At 38.7% G+C, this 20,806-nt stretch overlaps 1 protein-coding gene and 1 non-coding gene across 3 annotated transcripts in view; one reads left to right on the forward strand and one right to left on the reverse strand.

The window, feature by feature from the left end:
* The window catches only part of Mrpl48 (mitochondrial ribosomal protein L48), a 53,799-nt gene extending 38,008 nt beyond the window's left edge, over window positions 1-15,791 (forward strand). For both annotated transcript variants that reach the window (XM_046441938.2, XM_058578539.1), the window contains 3 exons: window positions 11,381-11,483; window positions 13,587-13,676; window positions 15,490-15,791. In XM_046441938.2, the coding sequence (XP_046297894.1) occupies window positions 11,381-11,483; window positions 13,587-13,676; window positions 15,490-15,564 (268 nt within the window). In that variant the 3' untranslated portion in view covers window positions 15,565-15,791. The remainder of the gene's footprint in view (window positions 1-11,380; window positions 11,484-13,586; window positions 13,677-15,489) is intronic.
* On the reverse strand, window positions 3,791-3,863 carry Trnav-cac (transfer RNA valine (anticodon CAC)). The gene has a single exon. It is a non-coding gene; the product is annotated as a tRNA-Val (tRNA).
* Window positions 15,792-20,806: the final 5,015 nt, after the last annotated feature.

The raw sequence follows: 20,806 nt of genomic DNA on the forward strand, positions 1-20,806 counted from the left end.
TTTATAGTTTACAGTAAAGGTGAATTAATCATTGAAGACTAAAGAGGTGCTGTTCCAACAGTCAGGGACCTAGTTGTGCAGGTTAAAATTTTAACTCAGAAAGGCAGTTGTAAAAAGTTTGTCACTGGGAATAGCTCAGAACTGGGTATTCATTGCTTATCTTCCTTCCTCTGAGACCCATTGTTAGCTAGAGCTTCACTATTTGCTTTTCTCCTTCTAGGACTCATTGGCAATGGGAAAGGGTAAAAGTCCAGGGCCCAGCGTTTCTGTATCTACCTCTTCTCTTCAGGACCCACTGTGGTTGCGAAGGGATGAAAGTTTGCTTTTTGTGGAGACGCTGGGGATGAACCCAGGAAGGGATGAAAGTTTGCTTTTTCCTTTGGGTTCCATTGTTACTGGGAAAGGAGGTACTGGGAGAGGTTTAATGTTTGGCTAATTCCCTCCCTCCTCCTGAGCCACACTGTCCCTCCGTTTTTCCCAGGGGGCTGTCGTGTAGCAATATTATTTTCCATAACCCTTCCCTCCTGTCTTAGCCTTCTGATTCACTGGGATTATAGATATGTGCCACCCACACCTTGCTCCATCTTAACTTTTCAATTTTTATTTTTGCAGTGTTGGGGATTGAACCCAGGGCTTGATGCATGCTAGGCAATTGCTCTACCACCTAACCCCTTAACTGATTTTAAATGTACAGTCCATTGCCCAGCATAGAGGCACATGCCTGTAACCCCAACAACTCAGGAGGCTGAGGTAGGAGGATTGAAAGTTTAAAGCTTTAAACTTAGTGAGGCCTTAAGCAACTTAGTGAGACCCTGCCTCAAAGTCAAGAATAAAATGGGGGGCTGGGGATGTGGCTCAAGCGGTAGCGCGCTCGCCTGGCATGTGTGCGGCCCGGGTTCGATCCTCAGCACCACATACAAACAAAGATGTTGTGTCTGCCGAAAACTAAAAAAATAAATATTAAAATTCTCTCTCTCTCTCTCTCTCTCTCTCTCTCTCTCTCTAAAAAAAAAAAGAATAAAATGGGCTGGGGATGTGGCTCAATTGTTAAGCACCTCTGAGTTCAGTACCCAGTACCAAAAAATGATATGCAACCATCACCACCAACCATCTCCATAACCTTTTTTATTTTGTAAAACGAAGACTCTCTCTAAACTCATTAAATAACAATTTTCCTTTCCCCTTTTCCCCCAGCCCCTGGCAACTACTATACTATTTTTCTGTCTCTGTGTTTTAACGGTTTACTTCATATAAGTGGAATCATACAGTATTTGTCTTTTTGTAACTGTCTTATTTCACTTAGTGTAATGTCCTCAGAGTTCATCCATGTTGTTGCATATGTCAGAATTTCTTTCCTTCTTAGGGCTGGATAATATTCCACTGTATGTATATTTCACGATTTGCTTATCCATTTATCTGTTGATGGACACTTGGCTTACTTCCCTGTTTTAGCTGTTGTAAATAATGATGCTATGAATGTAAGTATCACATTTTTTGAGGGGGGGGTACCTGGCATTGAACTCAGGGTACTTAACCATTGAGCCACATCCCCATCCCTTTTTTGGATTTTATTTAGAGACAGGGTCTCACTGAGTTGCTTAGGGCCTTGCTAAATTGCTGAGGCTGGCTTTGAACTTGCAATCCTTTCTGCCTTAGGCATGCACCACTGCACCTGGCTCATAGATATACAAATTTTTACAAGTATTTTATTGCTGAGTAATATTCTATTAAATGGTTAGACTGTCATATCCATTTGTCTGTTGATGTACATTTGGACAAACTTGGCTTACTTCCTTGAGGAATCACCAGTAAGTTGGAATGGTGATTATGAATAAAGCCAAAATAAGCCTTCTCATATAAAATTTCAAGGACCATATCTCTTCTTTTTTCTTGGCTATGTAGCTAAGAATGTGATTTTTGGATTGTTTAACTTTATAGGAAACTAACAAATGGCTTCACCATTTTGTATTCCCACTAGCAATGTAAGAGTTCCAGTAACTCTTCAACCTGGTCAGCTCTTGATATTGCCAGTTTTTTAAAAAGTCCCTTAAGCTGGGTACAGTGTTGCACATTGTATTCCCAGAGACTTAAGAGGCTAAGGCAAGGTGATCATAAGTTCAAGGCCAGTATCAGCAGTTTAAGGAAACCATGTAGGTTTGTAGTGGTATCTCATAGTGGTTTTAATTTGCATTTCCCTAATGATGTTGGATATCTTTTTATGTCCTTATTTGATATCTGTATATTTTCTATGGTGGCATATCTTTTCAGACTTTTTGTTCTTATTAAAAATGACATTTTTTTGTTATTGAGTTAACACCTTTCTTGGCAGCCAGTTGACCATATATGTACAGGTTTATTTCTGGACATACTCTATACATCTGTGTTACATTGCTCTATACATCAGTGCTTACACTAATACACTGTTTTGATTATTCTAGCTTGATTACTGAAACTCTTTGTTCTTTTTAAAAATTATTTTGGTTATTCCAGGTCCTTTAATTTTCCATAGAAGAATCCAGTGGCTTGGGAGTCTGAGGCAGGAGTATCACAAGTTCAAAGCCACCCTCAGCAATTTAGTGAGGCCCTAAGCAATTTAGCAAGACCCTGTCTCAAAATAAAAAATAAAAAGGATTGGAGCTAATATGGTGGCACACACCTGTAATCCCAGCAGCTCAGGAGGCTGAGGCAGGAGGATAGTGAGTTCAGAGCCAGCCTCATCAATGGCCAGGTGCCAAGCAACTCATTGAGACCCTGTCTCTAAATAAAATACAAAATAGGGCTGGGGGTGTGACTCAGTGGTTGAGTGCCCCTGAGTTCAATCCCCAGAACCCCCACACAAACAACACACACAAAAAGGGTTGGAGACTTGCCTCAATGGTTAAGCATCCCTGGGTTCAATTTTCAGTACCTAAATAAATAAATAAATAAAATTAGAATTAACTTGTTGATTTCTAGAGAAAAAGATCCTAACAGAATTTTTTAATTTGTACTTTTTAGTTATACCTTCCAGTAGAATATATTTTTACATATTATACATATGGAGTACAACTTCTCATTCTCTAGTTGTACATGATATGGAATTACATTGGTCATGTATTCATATATGAACATAGAAATGTAATGTCCAATTCATTCTACTAACTGCCTGATGGAATTTTGTTAGGATTGTCTTTGATCTTTAAATCAAGTTGGGGAGAATTGAAATCTTAGTGTGGTATTTTTCTCCATTTATTTAGGTACTCTTTGCCAGTTCTTCTTTTCATGTATGCTTTGGATTTCCTAGGAAAGTGTAGGAGAGAACTAATATTTACTCTTTCTTTCAGGCCAGGGACTTTACATATCTTATCTCAGTGTTTCAAAAGGTATAGGATGTACAGTAGTTTGCCTCAAATAACATTAAATAACATGGTTAGAAATTTCTTCCCGGGGCTGGGGATGTGGCTCAAGCGGTAGCGCTCTCGCCTGGCATGCGTGTGGCCTGGGTTCAATCCTCAGCACCACATACAAACAAAGATGTTGTGTCCGCCGAAAACTAAAAAATAAATATTAAAAAAAAATAATTCTCTCTCTCTCTCTCTCTCAAAAAAAAAAATTCTTCCCTTTTTAATTCTCATTCAATCTAATTGTATCAAGGAGAAATTCCGAGAGTGTTTGGGGGTATGTCCTGAACAGTGATCTAGCCCTTCATAATCTTTGTAACTCATGGGACTTCAGGCTTGGAATCTTTTGGCAACCACTAGTATCTAGCTAGAATTTCACAACTTTATTTTGTTTTTGTTGTATTTATTCTTGGTGGTGCTGGGGATTGAACCCAGGGCCTTGTGCATGTGAGGCAAGAACTCTACCAACTGAGCTATATCCCCTGCCCTGTGTATTTATTTTTAACTAACCTTCAATTTATAGCAGCTGATTTCCATTTATAGTCATAATATAAAGTCAGGCTTAATGAGGTATAACTTACATTCTGTAAAATTCAGTGTTTTAGTAAGTAGTTCTATCATTTTTGACTAATGTACACAATAAATACCATCATAATCAAGATTATGAATATGAAATATATGATAACAAATATAAAATATGATGAAAGTTCTATCATCCCAAGAAGTTCCTTCCTGCCTCTGTAGTCAATCCCTTTTTTGCCCTTATCCTGGCTAACTGCTATCCACTTTCTATCCCTATAGTTTTGCTTTTCCAGAATGTCATGTAAATGGAAAAATACATCATTTTTCCTTTTGAGTCTGACTTATTTCACCTAGCATAATGTATTTGAGATTCATTTATGTCATTGCCTGTGTTAAGTATTTGTTCCTTTGTGTTGCTGAGTAGCTTTTCACTGAAAAATGTACCGAAAATTATCCATCCACTAAATGAAGGATATTTGTGTTGTTTCCAGTTTTTGAAATTATGAATGAAGTAATTTCTCTGGAAGTGGGTTGCTGGGGCAAATGTAGTATATGTTTGCATTTCTTAGAAACTCCAAACTTTTCCAAAGTGGCTATACCATTTTACTTTCTTATCAACAATACATAAAATTCCAAGTTGTTCTACCTCTCAAGTTTCTTATTTAAAAAGTGAGTTGAGGGGCTGGGGATGTGGCTCAAGCAGTAATGTGTTCGCCTGGCATACGCGGGGCGCTGGGTTCGATCCTCAGCACCACATAAAAATAATAAAAATAAAGAGATGTTGTGTCCACCGAAAACTAAAAAAAAATAAAATTAAAAAAAAAAAAAGTGAGTTGATTTGGGCTGAGTTGTGGCTCAGTGGTAGAGCACTTTCCTTGCACACATGAGGCCCTGAGTTCGATCCTCAGCACCACATAAAAACAAATAAATAAAAAATAAAGATATCGTGTTCCTTTACAACTAAAAAAATATTTAAAAAACAGTGAGTTGATTTTTAAAAAATGTTTAATAAATAATAGTTTATCTAGTTTGCCAATCTGGAGGTACTACACTGCATGGTATGTGTAAAAATTATATGCAAAAATTACACTTTCTTATACCTAAAATATTAGTATATTCCTATTTTATAAACGGGGAAACCAGAGATTTGAAAAGGCCAAAATTCACAGAACCAATTAAGTTGTTTGGATTTATGGGAGTCTACTTGACTTCCATAGTTTTAATTATATAGGGTCTTGTTTTAAGTCTTTAAGCCCAATTTGAACTTTTAAAACCTTTATAACTTAGAATGCAAATGCAAAAAGTACTCTTCAGAAGATTTGATAATATGCTGTGACTTTAGCTCTCACAGCTGACAGTACTTCAATACTGTAAGCCTAAAAATGTACTTTATCTCTTTCTGATGCCCCAGAGGGCTGGCTGCTCTTTCAGCACTTGACATGTACCTCTGTCATGTCACTCAGAGCTCTGGGCTTTAATGATCTGTTCAAGTGTCAGTTCCCCTTCTCTCTGACTGTGCATTCCTTCCAGATGGGGATTGTGTTCTTTGTTTCTTCAGCACCTAATACAAAGAATGCCACGTGGGAGTCATTCAGACTTTTGCATATGACTACTACACTGTCCAGCTGTGGGGTGTACATTTCCTAAAGTTTAATGAAAGTGCTTTTAATTAATTGAAATGATTGGTTTAATTACTTTAAAAATCTTGCTACCTGGTGGGAACTACACTAGACATTCTCACTGGAGGGATGGATACTAGGGTGATTTCAGGGAGCATACACCCACACAGTGAACACATACATGCATACGTACACAATGAGAAATAATTATAATATGGAAGGTTGTACATGGAAGATAAAGTGTATTGTCAGTTCAAAATAGAAGAGTAGCATAGTAATTTAGAATGATGATTCTCTAAATACCACTTCAAGAAGATCTGAGGAGTTTATGCCAAAATGTATATTAATACTTTGCTTCCTTCATTAAGAAAGACTTGCTGTTTAAAAAAAAAAAAATAAAATAAATTTTTAAAAAGACCTGAATTAACATGTGTTTAGTGGCTGGTATTTCTTGTGTGGACTGATGACAGTTTGCTCACTGGCAGCTTGTCTATGGGCCATGGTTGGAATAACAAGGTCTAGAACTAAACTGCCTGCCTTCAAATTCTAGCTCTACCACTTATTAGTAAAATGACTTTGAGAAATTCTGAGCCTCAGTTTCCTTGTCTATATATTGAGGATGATAATTTTTCTGTTTCTTTGAGTTCTGAAAGTTCAATAGGATAGTACACTACAGTACTTGGCACAGATACTGACACATTGTAAACACTCTAAATAATGTATTGTTATTCATAATTAATAAAGAGTTTTTTCAGCTGACAAGGATTAGGGGTAGCTACTCAGAGGTGGTGGTGGCAAAGAAGCATGAAGTGTTATTCACAGTATGTTACTGTCATGCCTAGAGTAGATTAGTTCCCTAAAATATTTTTTTTAATATTTATTTTTTAGTTATAAGTGGACACAATATCTATTTTATTTTTATGTGGTGCTGAAGATTGAACCTAGTGCCTCACTCATTCTAGGCAAGCACTGTACCTCTGAGCCACAACCCCAGCCCCGAGTTCCCTGAAATATTGTTTTAAATTATCAGGACTCTTCTTAAGAATGTTGCCTTTAAGCTGAGTGCGGTGGCTCATGCCTGTAATCCCAGTGGCTTGGGAGGCTGAGGCAGGAGGATTGAGAATTTAAAGCCAGCCTCAGGAAAAGCAAGATGCTAAGTGACTCAGTGAGACCCTGTCTCTAAATAAAATACAAAATACAGAATAGGGGTAGGATGTGGCTCAGTGGTTGAGTGCCCAAGTTCAATCTCCAGTACAAAAAATAAAAATAAAAAAAGAAGATGTTGCCTTTAAAAACTCAGCTGAGGTTGCGGCTCTAGCTCAGTGGTAGAGCGCTTGCCGGACACACGCCCATAGTTCCAGCTACTGGAGAGGTTGAGCCCAGTATTTAAGGCCAGTGTGGGCAACATTGCAAGATCCCATCTCTTAAAAAATAAATAAATAAAAACACATCTATGAGAAGCCCTGCCTGCATTTGAGTAGAAGGCAGGAAAGCAGTAACATATGTTGAATACGAGCACTAATATCATCCAAACACTTGAAAAGACTAAATATTTTTATTGTTTTAATTCAAATAAGCACCTTGAACCTACTTTATCAAAGCATCAACTCTGGAGCCAACCTGCCTGGGTTTTATTCTTGTTCTACTGCATTCTTACTGGGTGACATTGACAGTTTATTTAACCTCTTTTTGCCTTGATTTCCTCATCTGGTTAATAAGAGAGCCTACTTAAAAAGGATATAATGAAGGGCTGGGGTTGTGGATCAGCCGTAGCGCTCTCCCCTAGCATGTGCGAGGCCCTGGGTTCGATTCTCAGCACCACGTAAAAATAAATAAATAAAATAAAGATTTTGTGTCCAACTACAACTAAAAAATAAATATTTTTTAAAAGGATATAATGAAAATTAGGGGAAACAGTTCATTCATTCATTTATTTAAATATTTGTTTATTTTTTATTTATTTGCAGCACTAGGGATTGAAGCCAGAGGTATTCTACCATTTAACTACATCTCCAGGGTCTTGATAAGTTACCCAGATGGCCTTGAACTTGCAATTGTCCTGCCTCAGCCTACTGAGTATGGGGGAACTAGCATATTTAAAGTGCTTAGAACTATGCCCAGCAACTCTTTTTTTGGGGGGCGGGGGGTGTACTGGGGATTGAACTCAGGGACACTCAACCACTGAGCCACATCCTCATCCTTTTTTGTATTTTTATTTAGAGACAGGATCTCGCTGAGTTGCTTGGTGCCTCCCTGTTGCTGAGGCTGGCATTGAACTCACTATCCTCCTGCTTTAGCCTCCTGAGCCACTGGGATTACAGGCATGTGTTACCGCTCCTGGCTATGCCCAGCAACTCTTGACTACTAATATTATTATTATTAAAGCTTGTCCATTGTTCCCCTATATCTAATGAGTAGTAAGGTCTGGATTTGAACCCACTTCCCCATTCTCCCCATTGTACTCAATTCTTCTAACAAATTTTCCACAAAGCATTTGGGGTAATCTTTCTAGAATGGAAATGTGATAATGTCTCTCCTACTTAAAATGCTTCCTACTCCCTTCCCACTTCATGGCTTCCCACTCCTTTAGTATCAAAATAAATGTTCCTCCCCTGGCTTGCTAGTGCTCCATGGCCTGGGTTTGCCCCCTTACCTTACCTTACACTTCTCTTCCCTTTTCTCTCTGCCTCCAGTTACTGTCTTGATTTTTGTTGATTTCTACTTCAGGGCCTTTGAATATGCTTTATAACCCCTCACCTCTACATTTTTCCTAAACATCATCTTGAATATTACTTCTTCAGGGAAGCTCATTAAGTTAGGTCTTCATTGTTATATATTTAGGAGAAATAAAGGGTATATAACTCCCCTTTTATAACATGCATTCTCTAACCTTGTAATTGTTTGACTATGATTGGTCTTTCCTATTAGACTCTGAGCTCTGTAAGGCAAAGACTGCTTCTATCTTTATTACTGGCCTAACCCTAAGAACTAGTCTAGTATCTGACACACTTAGGCACTGAATAAATACTTACTGATTTGGATTGAATTCTAACTGGCATAGACATTTCCTAGAACAGTAGAATGACTGATACGCTGCTTTTTGCCTCTTTCCTGTCTCTGCCCCAAATGGCTTGGAACATAAAGAACTGTTTGTTTTTAACAACTCCTCTTATTGATTGAGGTTTTCAGCCTATTGTATTGTTAGTTATTCTCACTACCCAGGTTTTCAGAGATGAGACCGTTTTCTTCTGATTTTCATTTCATTTGGGTCCATTTTTCCTCTGGAGCTGAGAGTGGTGGTGGTGGGGATGATAGCTATGACCTTGAGTTGAAATGGGGACAAAGAGTGAGTGAGCAGTGTGCTGGATTTTGTTCTATCCAGGGTCTTCCTGCTACAGCTGCAACTCATGGAGGCGAGAGGAAGAGCCTCTCCTGTGGGCCTCTTAATTGGCCTGCATCCCTTCCTGGGGGCAGCCTGGAGAAATGGAAATCTCTCTCACTTGGGAGCAGCTTCCATGCCTGAAGCTGACCAGCCCAGTGCCCCGTGGCGAATGAAGCATCCCTCAGCATCACACATTGTGACACTACTCTTTCCTCTTTTATTTTTTTAAATTCACTTACGTTTTTCAAAATTGTTATGTAAGTATGATTTATATAAAAAATGCACAGATTTTGAGTCCCCAACAGCCCAGTAGGTTCCTTGAGTCCTTCTCAGGTGATATTTCCCAAAGGTAGCATGGTTTTGTCATGTTGGGTTGACTCTTGAAATTCAGTTATTTCATTTCTTCCCTTCTGTTTTTACTCTCTGATCATCCAAGTATGTTTACTGCAGAAAAAGTGGACAGTATGGAAAAATATAGATCCTGAAGAAAAATTACCTGTACTCTGTTTACTTAACAGTCTGTTCTACTTTGAAATGTCCAGAGTTCCCAATATTTCTTTATCAAAGTATGTCTGGTTTTCTGTTGACTCTCTTTGAGGGCCTCTCCTATCCTTTGCCTTTGTAGCTACTGCCAATACTTTCTTGGAATGCCCTCCAGAAGCACCTGTGTTCCTTCCTTACACCTTGATAAAGCCTTCCACAAGCCCCACTTCTCTGCCTCTTGTCCCTATACTGTTCACATACTGTGACAGCCTCTGTCTTTCTACAGTGCCAATGTATGTGCTTACCTGTCTCTCTGAAATGCTCAGTGAGCTCCTTGAAAACATAGATTGCATTTGCCCCAGAGTGCCTAGGACAGAACAGACTTAGTAAATGTTGATTGAATCAAATAAATTAAAAAAAATCAAGGAAATCTTACATTAAGTATTAAAGAATGAAACCCATGATTAATGACAAGAATAGATAACACCTGCTTTAGTCAATCTGATTTTTAAATTTTTTTTTTTTTTTGTGTGTGTGTGTGTGCTGGGGACCAAACCTGGGCCTCTCCTATTCTAGGCATGCCCTCTGTCACTGAACTACACCTGTAGCCCTGAGTCAGCCCTGTCTGCAGAATGCCATAAAGGAAAAATAGCATTTTAGAGTACTTTAAAAAAAAAAAACTTTCTGAAAGCTTCCACCTAATTATTTTATTTGGTCTTCTATAAGCATAAGTAGTCTATGATTGTATCCCCATTTTTTTCATATCAGGAGTAATTACTATATTTGGTCTTCCATAAGCATAAGTAGTCTATGATTGTATCCCCATTTTTTCATATCAGGAGTTACTACTATATTTGAATCACGAGAAAAGGAGATCAGAATTGTATTGAAAAGTGGGAGGGGATGTTATTAACAGAAGCTACTTGATAGGGGTTGCAATACCCAGCATTTGCTGACTGTTTATGTGGGCAAAGAATATGGATATGGTATGCCAAGCAAATTACTTATGTAATCTTATTAAATCATTGCAGGTCTATCTACAGAGGGCCATGCCCCTTGCTGTTAAGTGATGAAACTTTGTGAGGCATGAAAAACCAGGATTCCTACTATCATTATTATTATTTTATTTGTCATTGATTTGATCAACTTTTTTTGATCAGATGAAAATACCACTAATACAATATTATTGTATAACCTGTTCTGTCAGTCCTATTTGCATCACCACACCCATTCCTCACAATTGTGTATTGATATAGACCCAGGTTGTAATTGCATTTATACCTGAAGAATCTGAGGTCCAAAGGGGAGAATGACTTACCTAAGTAAGTATTGCTTATAAATGGCAAGGCCAACACTTGACTGCAAGTCCAGTGTTCTTTTCTCTGCAGCATGTAGGTCTGCTGAAGCTGATTATATCAAATGTAAAACAGTGGTTCTGTACCTGGGTCATTTAGATAATGTCTGGAGATAATTTTGTCATTATTTGGGGTTCACTAATGACATCCAGTCAGAAGAGTGGGGGTACATAACACAGAATTATCCTGTCCAGAATATCAGTATTGCTCAGGTTGAAAAATCCTGTTCTAGAACAATTGGGTTTCATGCCTTATTTCTTTCTCCAGGATAAGTGAAATACCCAAGGTTAGTCTCCAAAGCATATCTAGTGATAGATTTCATTCTTTTAGAATTAGCTATACGTGTGTGGCAGTGAATGCTTATTTATCACCAGGATTCATCCATAGCATTATAATGTTATATTAAAATATACTTGGGGATGCAGAAAGGTATTAGTGTAGTTCCTCAGAAACTTTAGGGACTTCTGGAAGAGGATAAGGATAAGGATATCTGGTTACTTTGCTTCTGGGTGCAGATAAGCATCCCCTAGATTCTATGAACTACTCCATGCAGAGGTGGCTGTATGCATAGACAACCCTGATTGAATTAGTGCTGCTGGTATAAATGAATGCTCCCAACAGTGACTCTTCTTCCCACAGTTATGCGATGCCCACTAAAACCATGGAGATATTGCAGGTGCAAGACCAAAGCAGCAAAATGTTCCTGGACTCAGTCCTTACTGTACATGAGCGAGTGGTTCAGGTAGGCAATCTGGGAGGACCTGAATGTATTTACCTCTCTGGTTCTATTCTCTTTTCATTTTTTCTCTTTCTGTTGTATCCTTTTCTTACTCTTACCTGCCCTTGAATAATGATGTACGCCAGAGTTCAGTTCTTGATCCCTCCATCTTTCCTTTTATGTAGTCTCATTGCCCTGGCCTCAGCAATCATCTTAATGCACTGATAACCTTCAGATATATATGTATATATCTGCATCCGGTCTGTTGGCTGAGCTTCATACCTGATACCCAATTGTCTACCAGACTTCTCCACTTAGGTGTTCCACAGTGCTCTCTCTGTCCCAGTGTATGCAAAAGTAATTGTAGAAAGACAGATTTTCTTTTTCTACAATATTCCCCACCTTTGAGCCTGATGCTTGACCCTTCAATGTCCTCTGATATCCATTCATTCAACAAATTTCTTAGCTTTTACCTCCTAAAACTTTCAGATCCAACCATTTACTTTACCCTCATACTAATGTGATCATGTCATTTTCCTGTTTAAAACCTCTTGGTGGCTTCCTTTTAACTCTAGCAATTATCCTGTTTGTTTGTTTGTTTGTTTGTTTTTTCCTGCAGAGACAGATGGGTGACAGCCATACCACCATGAGGGTACCCAGAATTATTAAAAATTCACAGCTTACCAGCTCTAACATCACTCTCCCTTTTTATAGCAACTTTATTGAGATAAAATTGACATATCATATAATTTACCCATTTAAAGTATACAATTAAATTGCTCTTAGTGTATTCAAAGAATTACACATCCATCACTAAATCAATTTTAGAACATTTTAATCACCCCAAAAAGAAATTCTGTATCCATTAGCAGTCACTCCTCTTTCCTGGTCCCTCCAGCCCCTTGCAACCACGAATCTACTTTCTGTCTTTATAGATTTACCTCTTCTGGGCATTTCATTTAAATGGAATTGTACAATATGCAGCCTTTTGTGTCTGACTTCTTTCATTGGGCATAGTGTTTCAAAGGTTTATACATATTGTAATTTGTCAATACTTTATTCATTTTTATTGCTAAATAATATTCCATTCTATGGCATCTCCTTTTTTTTTTTTTTTTTTAAGCTACTGAAGAAACATACCAGTATCAGCAAAGTAATAAAAGGAATGCTAAGGGGGCAACACCTTAATTCTAAATATGCTAATGTAAAAAACAACTAAAGCATTTAGAATTCTTTTGCAGATTAGCAGGAATAAATTATTTGCAGCATACTTATGATAGCTCTTACTTGCCACTGAGACTCATAGAATAAAGTATGAACTTTGTAGCATTCAGGTGCCTTTATGATTCTTCTGCTTTTCCTCTTCATATCTCATTGCTTTAGCCTTTAAGGAACTGGTTTTATTTCTTTTTCTTTTTTGTTTTTTATATTTTTTAGTTGTAGTTGGACACAATATCTTTATTTTATTTATTTATTTTATGTGGTGCTGAGAATTGAATCCAGGGCCTCGCACATGCTAGGTGAACGCTCTACCACTGAGCCACAATCTCAGCTCCAAGGAACTAGTTTTCATTCCCGGACTCTGTATGTCTCCACATTTGCAGAATGTTGTTTTCCTTGTCTCAACAACTCTCCATACTACTATTGAATTCTCCCAGTTTTAATCCTGTTTTTTTCCAAGACTTCACCCAGATGTCACCTTCCCTGAAGCTTCCTTTAACCTTCCCTGTGTTGGTAGGTATTTCTCTTGTGGGTTCTCACAGCACCCTTCAGTCCTTCCTACTGCACATCTGATTTGCCTCTAGATTCTTGGCACAAGTACTGATACCAGTCAGTAGTCTGTGTGGGTAAACCTGGGTTTGCATCAGAAAGTTAGCGTTGACTTGATAACTTCTTGGTCCAGCTGTGACGTCCATATTGGAACAGATATTGTCATTGGCCTTCTCAGCAATCAAACAAGCAAACACCTTGGCAAATGGGAAGAAAAATCTTACAGGGGCCATGCTCAGAACTAGCTCTGGGTGTTCATCTTTACCCTACTGGAGCTGGCATTTGAGCCTGGGCCATATCTGCCCAATCACCTGGCTTTTAGCACCCTTCCTTAAAGTATCTTCTTTCATTTTGCAGATCAGCGGTTTGAGTGCTACATTTGCAGAGATTTTCTTGGAAATACTCCAAAGCAATCTTCCTGAAGGAGTCAGATTGTCAGTAAGGGAGGTAGGTGCTAATTTGGAAAGAGGCCCCCTGGTGGTCTACTTTTGCCCAAAATAAAGATAAGAACATCTGGGCCTGGGAATATAGTTCAATTGCAGAGTGTTTGCCTGGTATGTAAAAGTCCTGGTTTGATCCCCAGCAGTGGGAAAAATGGAGGTGGTTGGGGGTGTGGGGGAACTTTGTGGCTTTAGAAGCAACAGATGTGGATAATGTGGGTAATGTAGCCTAGATAATAACCAGGAAAAGAGTGCAGTCTGGTGGAACTGTGGTCATCACTCTGGCTCTTCTGAGGCATCAGGGATGATCTTTATGGACCATAGGAACTGATCTCCATCACATCATCCTGATGTTACTGGGGAACCCATTACACTTCAAAATTAACTCCTTTCAGGCAGTTGTATAGTGGAAAGAACATAGTTTAAGATTATGTACAGCAGGGCACAGTGGCATATGACTATAGTCCCAACTACTTGGGAGGCTAAGGCAAGAGGATCACAAGTTTGAGGCCAGCCTCAGCAACTTAGCAAGACCCTGCCTCAAAAATAAAAATAATAATAAGGTCTGAGGATTGTAGCTCAGTGGTAAGCATTTACCTTCTAAGCCTGAGGCCCTCGGTTGAATTCTCAGTACCACCACCACCAAAAAATGAGATTATGTATAGTATAATAAATCAGAACACAAATAGGAAAATGTACTTTAGAGAGAAGTATCCTTGACCTTCAAGGCTTGACTGTAGCTTGATTGAATATATTTTGTAAAGAATGCCAGTCAGAAGGAGGTTTGACCGGGCATGGAAAACTTGCAGTAAAACATCAGGAACCTTAACCTGAAAACTAGATATTCAAGTCCAGTGACCATTATGTTTCTTCTAATGATACAGACACATCAGGTCATGTTAAACTGGTGGCATTGCTTCATCCAGCTCTCCTTGTCTTATACTTGTTAAGCTTCTGGTTGTTATTTAGGTTGCACATAGTACACAGAGAGAATGTGCTGGTCATGCTAACTTAAAACATTCCAATCCTGTGAGTGTTATTGTAATTTTTATTTATCTGTCTATTTATTTATTTATTTTTGCAGTTCTAGGGATTGAATTCATTGGAGCTTTACCACTGAGCTGCATCTCCAGTGCTTTTTATTTATTTATTTTTAAAGTTTGAGATAGGGTCTTGCTAAGGTTGCTGAGACTGCCCTTGAACTTGTGATCTTCCTGCCTTGGCCTCCCAAGTAGCTGGGATTATAGGTGTATCCCACCCCCTGTGCCCAGCTGATATTTCCTATTATTAAAGGATAATTTTTACATTAAAAAAAAGTGCTTCTAGGCTGGGGATGTAGCTTAGTAGTTGAGTGCTTGCCTAGAATGTATGAGGCCCTGAGTTCAATTCCCAGCAACACAAACACACATACACACACACAGATATACATACACACACACATATACACACACACTTCTGTTGTTATGTTTGTAGTATCTATAACATTAGTTCCTTTTATTATGTCTTCTTGCAACAGACTCTAAGTACATTGAAGGCAAAGAGTAAGTTTGATTCAAATTTGAATCCCTGGTACCTAATACAAGTCTGGGACATAGTAGATAGTCAATAATAGTTGGCTAAATCTGAATCATCCTGTGCAGAGTTAGCTGATGACTCTTTTTTTTTTTTTTTTTTTTGGTGGTGCATTTCTTTTTTTTTTTTTTTTTTATTGGTTGTTCAAAACATTACAAAAAGCTGATGACTCTTTTTGGATGTTGCACATGTAAAAATAACTAAAAACTCCATAGTACTTACTACCCATTTTCTTTTCTACTCCATAGCACACTGAAGAAGACTTCAAGGGAAGGTTCAAAGCTCGGCCAGAACTGGAAGAACTGTTGGCCAAGTTGAACTAGTTATTGCAACTGTTTCATGCCCCAGCACTGGTGATATTGAGTGCCAAAGAGAAGAGTTTCCAGATGGTCAGGGTTAAGCAGGAGACCCAGACCCTTAGATTTCATAAGTACCCGTTCTCACATGGAAGAGTTCTTCCTCTCCTCTGTAGCATGGCTGCACTTGCCAGCTGTTACCACATATCTTTGTGATAACACAGGGAATCCTCTAATAAAAACATGATACTGCTGTTGCTGGTGTGTGTATGTGAGGGGTGGGGGTGAGAGGAGAAATGTCAACCTACTATCCTGTGGCATATTTTTAACTAAGAGATTCTATTTTCTCTTTGCCTGATGATGCTTTAGCATAGATGCATGTATCCCTTCTATATGTTCTTAGTTAGAGTGAACGAATCCTTTAAAGCAATCTATCATGCAGTCCATAGTGAAGTAGGGATGATAGCATGAGGATATTCTCTGTATTAGTCTGTTTTCTATTGCTATAATGAAATACCTGAGGCAGGGATTTTTTAAAAAATAGGTTTGTTTAGCTCAAGTTCTGAAGGTTCAAGAGCATGGCACCAGCATAAGCTCAGCTCTGGTGAGAGCCCCCTTTGCTTTGTCACAACATGGCAAAAGGCATCATTCAAGAGCACATAAGAAAGGGAGAAACCACATGGCAAGACAGGCAACCGGAGAGGGGCTAGTCTTGTGCTTTTTATAACAACCCACTTTCAAAGGGTCCTAAGAGAACTACATTAATCCCTTCCCAGGGCAAAGCCCTCAGTGACCTAAACACCTTCTACTAGGCATCACCTCTTCAAGGGCCCATCACCTCTCAAAATCACACACTGAAGACCACGATTCCAGCGCATGAACCCTTGGGAGACACATTTAAGCCATATCTAAATCATTACATTTTTTAGGGCATGCTCTATGGGTATAAGTCATGGGAAGGGAGATTTTGGCTTTGTATATAGAAAAATTCTCCATATGGAACTGAGGTCTGTTCATACACAAAATAAATTGCTTTGTGGGTTAGTGAGTGACTTGACATAAGTATTCAGGTAAAGGTTACATAACTGATAAGTGTGCCTGGAATGAGATTATGCAAAGCATTGAAAGTTGATCTCGATCAAGGGTCAGCAATCTACTGTCCATGAACCAAATCCTACTCACTCCTTTTTTTTTTTTTGGTACCAGGGATTGAACTTGGGGACACTCACTCACTGAGCCATATCCCCAGCCTTATTTTGTATTTCATTTAGAGACAGGGTCTCACTGAGTTGCTAAGTACCTCGCCATTGCTGAGGCTGGCTTCCAATTCACGATACTCCTGACTCAGCCTTTGGAGACACTGGGATTATAGGCATGCACCACCGTGCCTGGCACTCCTTGTGTTTTATAAAATAATTTATTGAGGTAAACTTCACATACCACAGAATTAGCCATTTTACAGAGGCATTTAGTACATTCACCATGTTGTACAAACACAACCTCTTACCTAGTTTCAAATTCCCATTCTATTTTTTTGTAAATAAAGGTCTATTGGAGGAGGGCCATGCTCATTCACTTAATATTATCTATGGCTGCTACAATGACAGAGTAATTGGAATGGAGTCCATAAAGCTAAAACACTTTCTGGTCCTTTGTAGAAACAGTTTGTCAAACCCTTGTCTAAATGATTGATTCTCAAACTTTAGCATACATCAGGACCTCTGGGAGGGGGTTTCTAAAGCACAGATTGCTTGATTTCATAGATATGGAGTGAGAGTCTAGAATCTGCATCTCATATGAGTCCCCAGGTGATGATGTTGCTGCTGGTCCAGGAAACCTCTTCGAGAACTAGTAGTCTAGGTGATCTTTAATGTTCTGTCTCTTCTGAGCCTTTGTGCATTTATACTTCGATGCAGAATAGCTATCATTTATTGAGCTGGACCTTGTGCTAAATACACATTTAATCTTCTTACCAGTCTTTCAGGGCGTGTATGTATATGCCTGGGTATAAGTATATGTGAGTGTGCTTTAGTCAGCCTTTTGGCTGCTGTGACCAAAAAGACCTGACAAACATATTAGAGAAGGAAAAGTTATGGTTTCAGAGGTCTCAGTCCATAGAAAGCTGGCTCCATTCCTTGGAGCTCAAGGTGAGGCAGAGTATCATGGCAGAACAGTGTAGCAGAGGAAAACAGCTAGAGACATGACTGTAGTATACAGAGACAGAGAAGACTCTACTCACCAGGGATAAAATATATATCTCAAAGGCATGCCCCCAACGAGCCACCTCCTCCAGCCACACCCTATCTGCCTACAGTCACCTCTCAGTTAATACCTATCAGGGATTAGCGCACTGATTGAGCTGAGACTCTTATTACCCAGTCATTTCATCTTAGACCTCCTTACATTGTCTTACATGAGCTTTTGAGGGAAACTTCATACCTAAACCATAACAAACATGGATCCTTGTGTCTCTGTCTCATTCATTCTCCTTTTTTGCTGCATACTTTGTACAAAGTATCTTTGAGGTTGTTGGTATTACCCCAGTTTTACAGTTGAGAAGTTAAAGTTTGAAGAGGTGAAATGACTTCCAAGGGTAAAACAGCTAGTAAGAAGCCAAAACCTCTTTACCCTCTATTTCTAGCCTTCTCTGGGGTATCCCTAACCAAATGTCTGTAGAAGCTTAACACATTCTCAACATTGCATGTACATTTCTGAAACTCATAGCTTCAGTCCTGAAATTATTTTGGTTTTTTTGCTTGGTCTCCACAGGCAACAAGAGGAAACTCAGATTTCTTCCCAAGGTGAACATTAAGGGAAGGCTGTCAAAAGAGCAGATGCCTTTATATTAAAATGCTTCTCTGAATTCAAATGGAAGTCCCAGGACTTCCAATTGAACCCCAATTGGAGTGTGGACAGAATTTTCCAGTGAAGACTGATACTTTGATTTTAGAATTCCCTATTTCTGGGATAAGGGTGTGGTTCAGTGGTAGAGTGTCTCCCTGATATGCATAAAGCCCTGGGTTCGAACCCTATCACCATAAACACATTAAAAAAGCTTCCTGCTTTGTGTAGGTGTCTGAGTAAATAAGCAAAAAATAAATTTATAAAATTATTCCCTATTGCTAAATCTCAATTACAGAAGATAAAAGGGCAGCAACTAATGGATGAGTGTGAAGCTGGGGGATATATATAGTGATAATGAAGAGAAAATGTATATATACATACATATTTCCCCATAGCACATAGGCAATGCCACATGGGTTCCGTTTAGGAATCTGAGAAACACATTAGATTCCAGCTGCCCAATTTTCCTTGTTATAATATGTAGAAACAGGACTCAGAGTTTCATAAAATGGACAAGATACTGGAGCAAATGCAGGTTAGAGGCCCAGAAAAAGCAGTGCTTTGTCCCAGGTCATAGGCCATCTCCATGGCAGAGTAGCAGCAGGATTCAGATCTAATGTCCCACTCCATTCCTTCCCATCACATTTGTTGCAGAATAAGTTAGGTTTATCTTAAATAAGAGGCAGCTGGATTCTGTCACTCCAGCTCTTGTGTCACTAACCTAGCTGATGATTTATCTTCTCACTGGAGTCAAAGGGCTTTTGTTGCTCATAATGACTCTACTCTAAGAAATGGAAATTGCTCTTAATGCTCCATCCTGGTAAAGGACAGGAGATAGTCTGATTGCTATAACCTCAGGGTTATAAAACAATTACAAGCTTCATTTGACTCTCTAGAGTGAGGCCCAGGGGGATTAGAACTTTCTTAGGATCACAGGGCTGTGAAATCAAAAGGAACACAAGTCTCCAGGTTCCAAGCTGAAAATACCTTTCCCTCCCTCCTTGAGACAATCTATTATAAGAGGCAGACAAACTTGGGTTGTGCCTGGGCTTCTACACTTATTAGTTTTAAGGTCTTCTGTGAATTTTTTTTTTTATGGTGAATTAACATCACTGAACCTCAGTTTTTTGACCTATAAACTGGGTAATCCCTTTTTAGAGTTTGTGATAGAGATCTTTAACAGGCTGGCCAAGTGCTTGGTAAATGTGATATTTCTTCCCTTCTAAACAACTTCAGTATATATATTCTAAGAGATTCTTTGAGATCTACTTTACACATAGTGAAACACAGACCTTAATTGTGTATTTGATCAGTTTTGAAACTGATCTGTTTTGAAAATGCATTTACCCATGAAATCCACCATTCTGTCAATTACCCCAGAAAGTTCCCTCATATTCTTTCAGTCATTCTCCCCTAGAAGCAACCATTAATCTCATTTATATTACCATGTCTATTAAAACAATTAATCTTGTACAATATATACTCACTTGTGTCTTATCTTTATTTATACACTTTGTTGCATGTGTCAGTAGTTTATTCCTTCAGCATACTTTTAGTTTTGAATGCCCCAATTAAAAAATTCCTAGTAGGGGGCTGGGGATGTGGTTTAGTGATAGTGTCTGCCTGCTATATATGAAGCCCTGGGTTTGAAACCCAGCACTGAAAATAAATTAGATCTACAACAGTGCTTCTTGCTTTGTGTAGGTACCTGTGAGTAAACAAGCAATAATAATAATAATAATAATAATAATAATAATAAATAATAATAAAATAAAAAGTCCTAGTAGAACCATGAAAATACAAGGGATAGGCGGGGCGGGGGGTCAGTGGATTAGAAGTCAGAATAACTAGGTTCGAGGATTGGCTCTATCAATATGGAACTTTTGGGATAATCCATTTTTGTCTTCATTTTACTCATGAGTTAACTGGCCCAGGGAGGGAAACAGACTTGTCTAAAGTCAACCATTCAGCCAGTGGCAGAATCAAGGATTGTTCCAGGTTACTCAATTCCTGGTTTATTGCATATAATGGATTTTTAGAAGTGGATTTTTATGTAGATCAATAACTTTCAAGGATAGAATGCCTGGGTCAAATGGGTGGTTTTCTTAGTTAAGGCCAGCAGATTCCTCAGCTACATGTTTTAGTCCTTTCCCTTTGGATGAGGATGTCTGTTCTTCTGCCTTAGAAGCTTGAGAAATGTCCAGCTGTGGATTCTAAAAGGGTATGTTTTAGTCACTGAGAAAGAAATAAAAATCTTGGTATTTTGAGTATTTGGACACTGTAGCAATGCTGAGACCTCTATCTCCTCTGTTTCTAGGACACAGAGTGTAATTAAGGAAGGAAAACTGTCTGAGTAGACAATGGGCATGTCTAGAACTAGACCAGCCGGAAAGATACCACAGGCACAAAGTGACCAATGTGTTTT

Source organism: Marmota monax, unplaced genomic scaffold, assembly GCF_021218885.2.
Source record: "Marmota monax isolate L192 unplaced genomic scaffold, Marmota_monax_Labrador192_F-V1.1 WCK01_AAM20220418_F8-fsc00068, whole genome shotgun sequence".
Lineage (NCBI taxonomy): Eukaryota > Metazoa > Chordata > Mammalia > Rodentia > Sciuridae > Marmota > Marmota monax.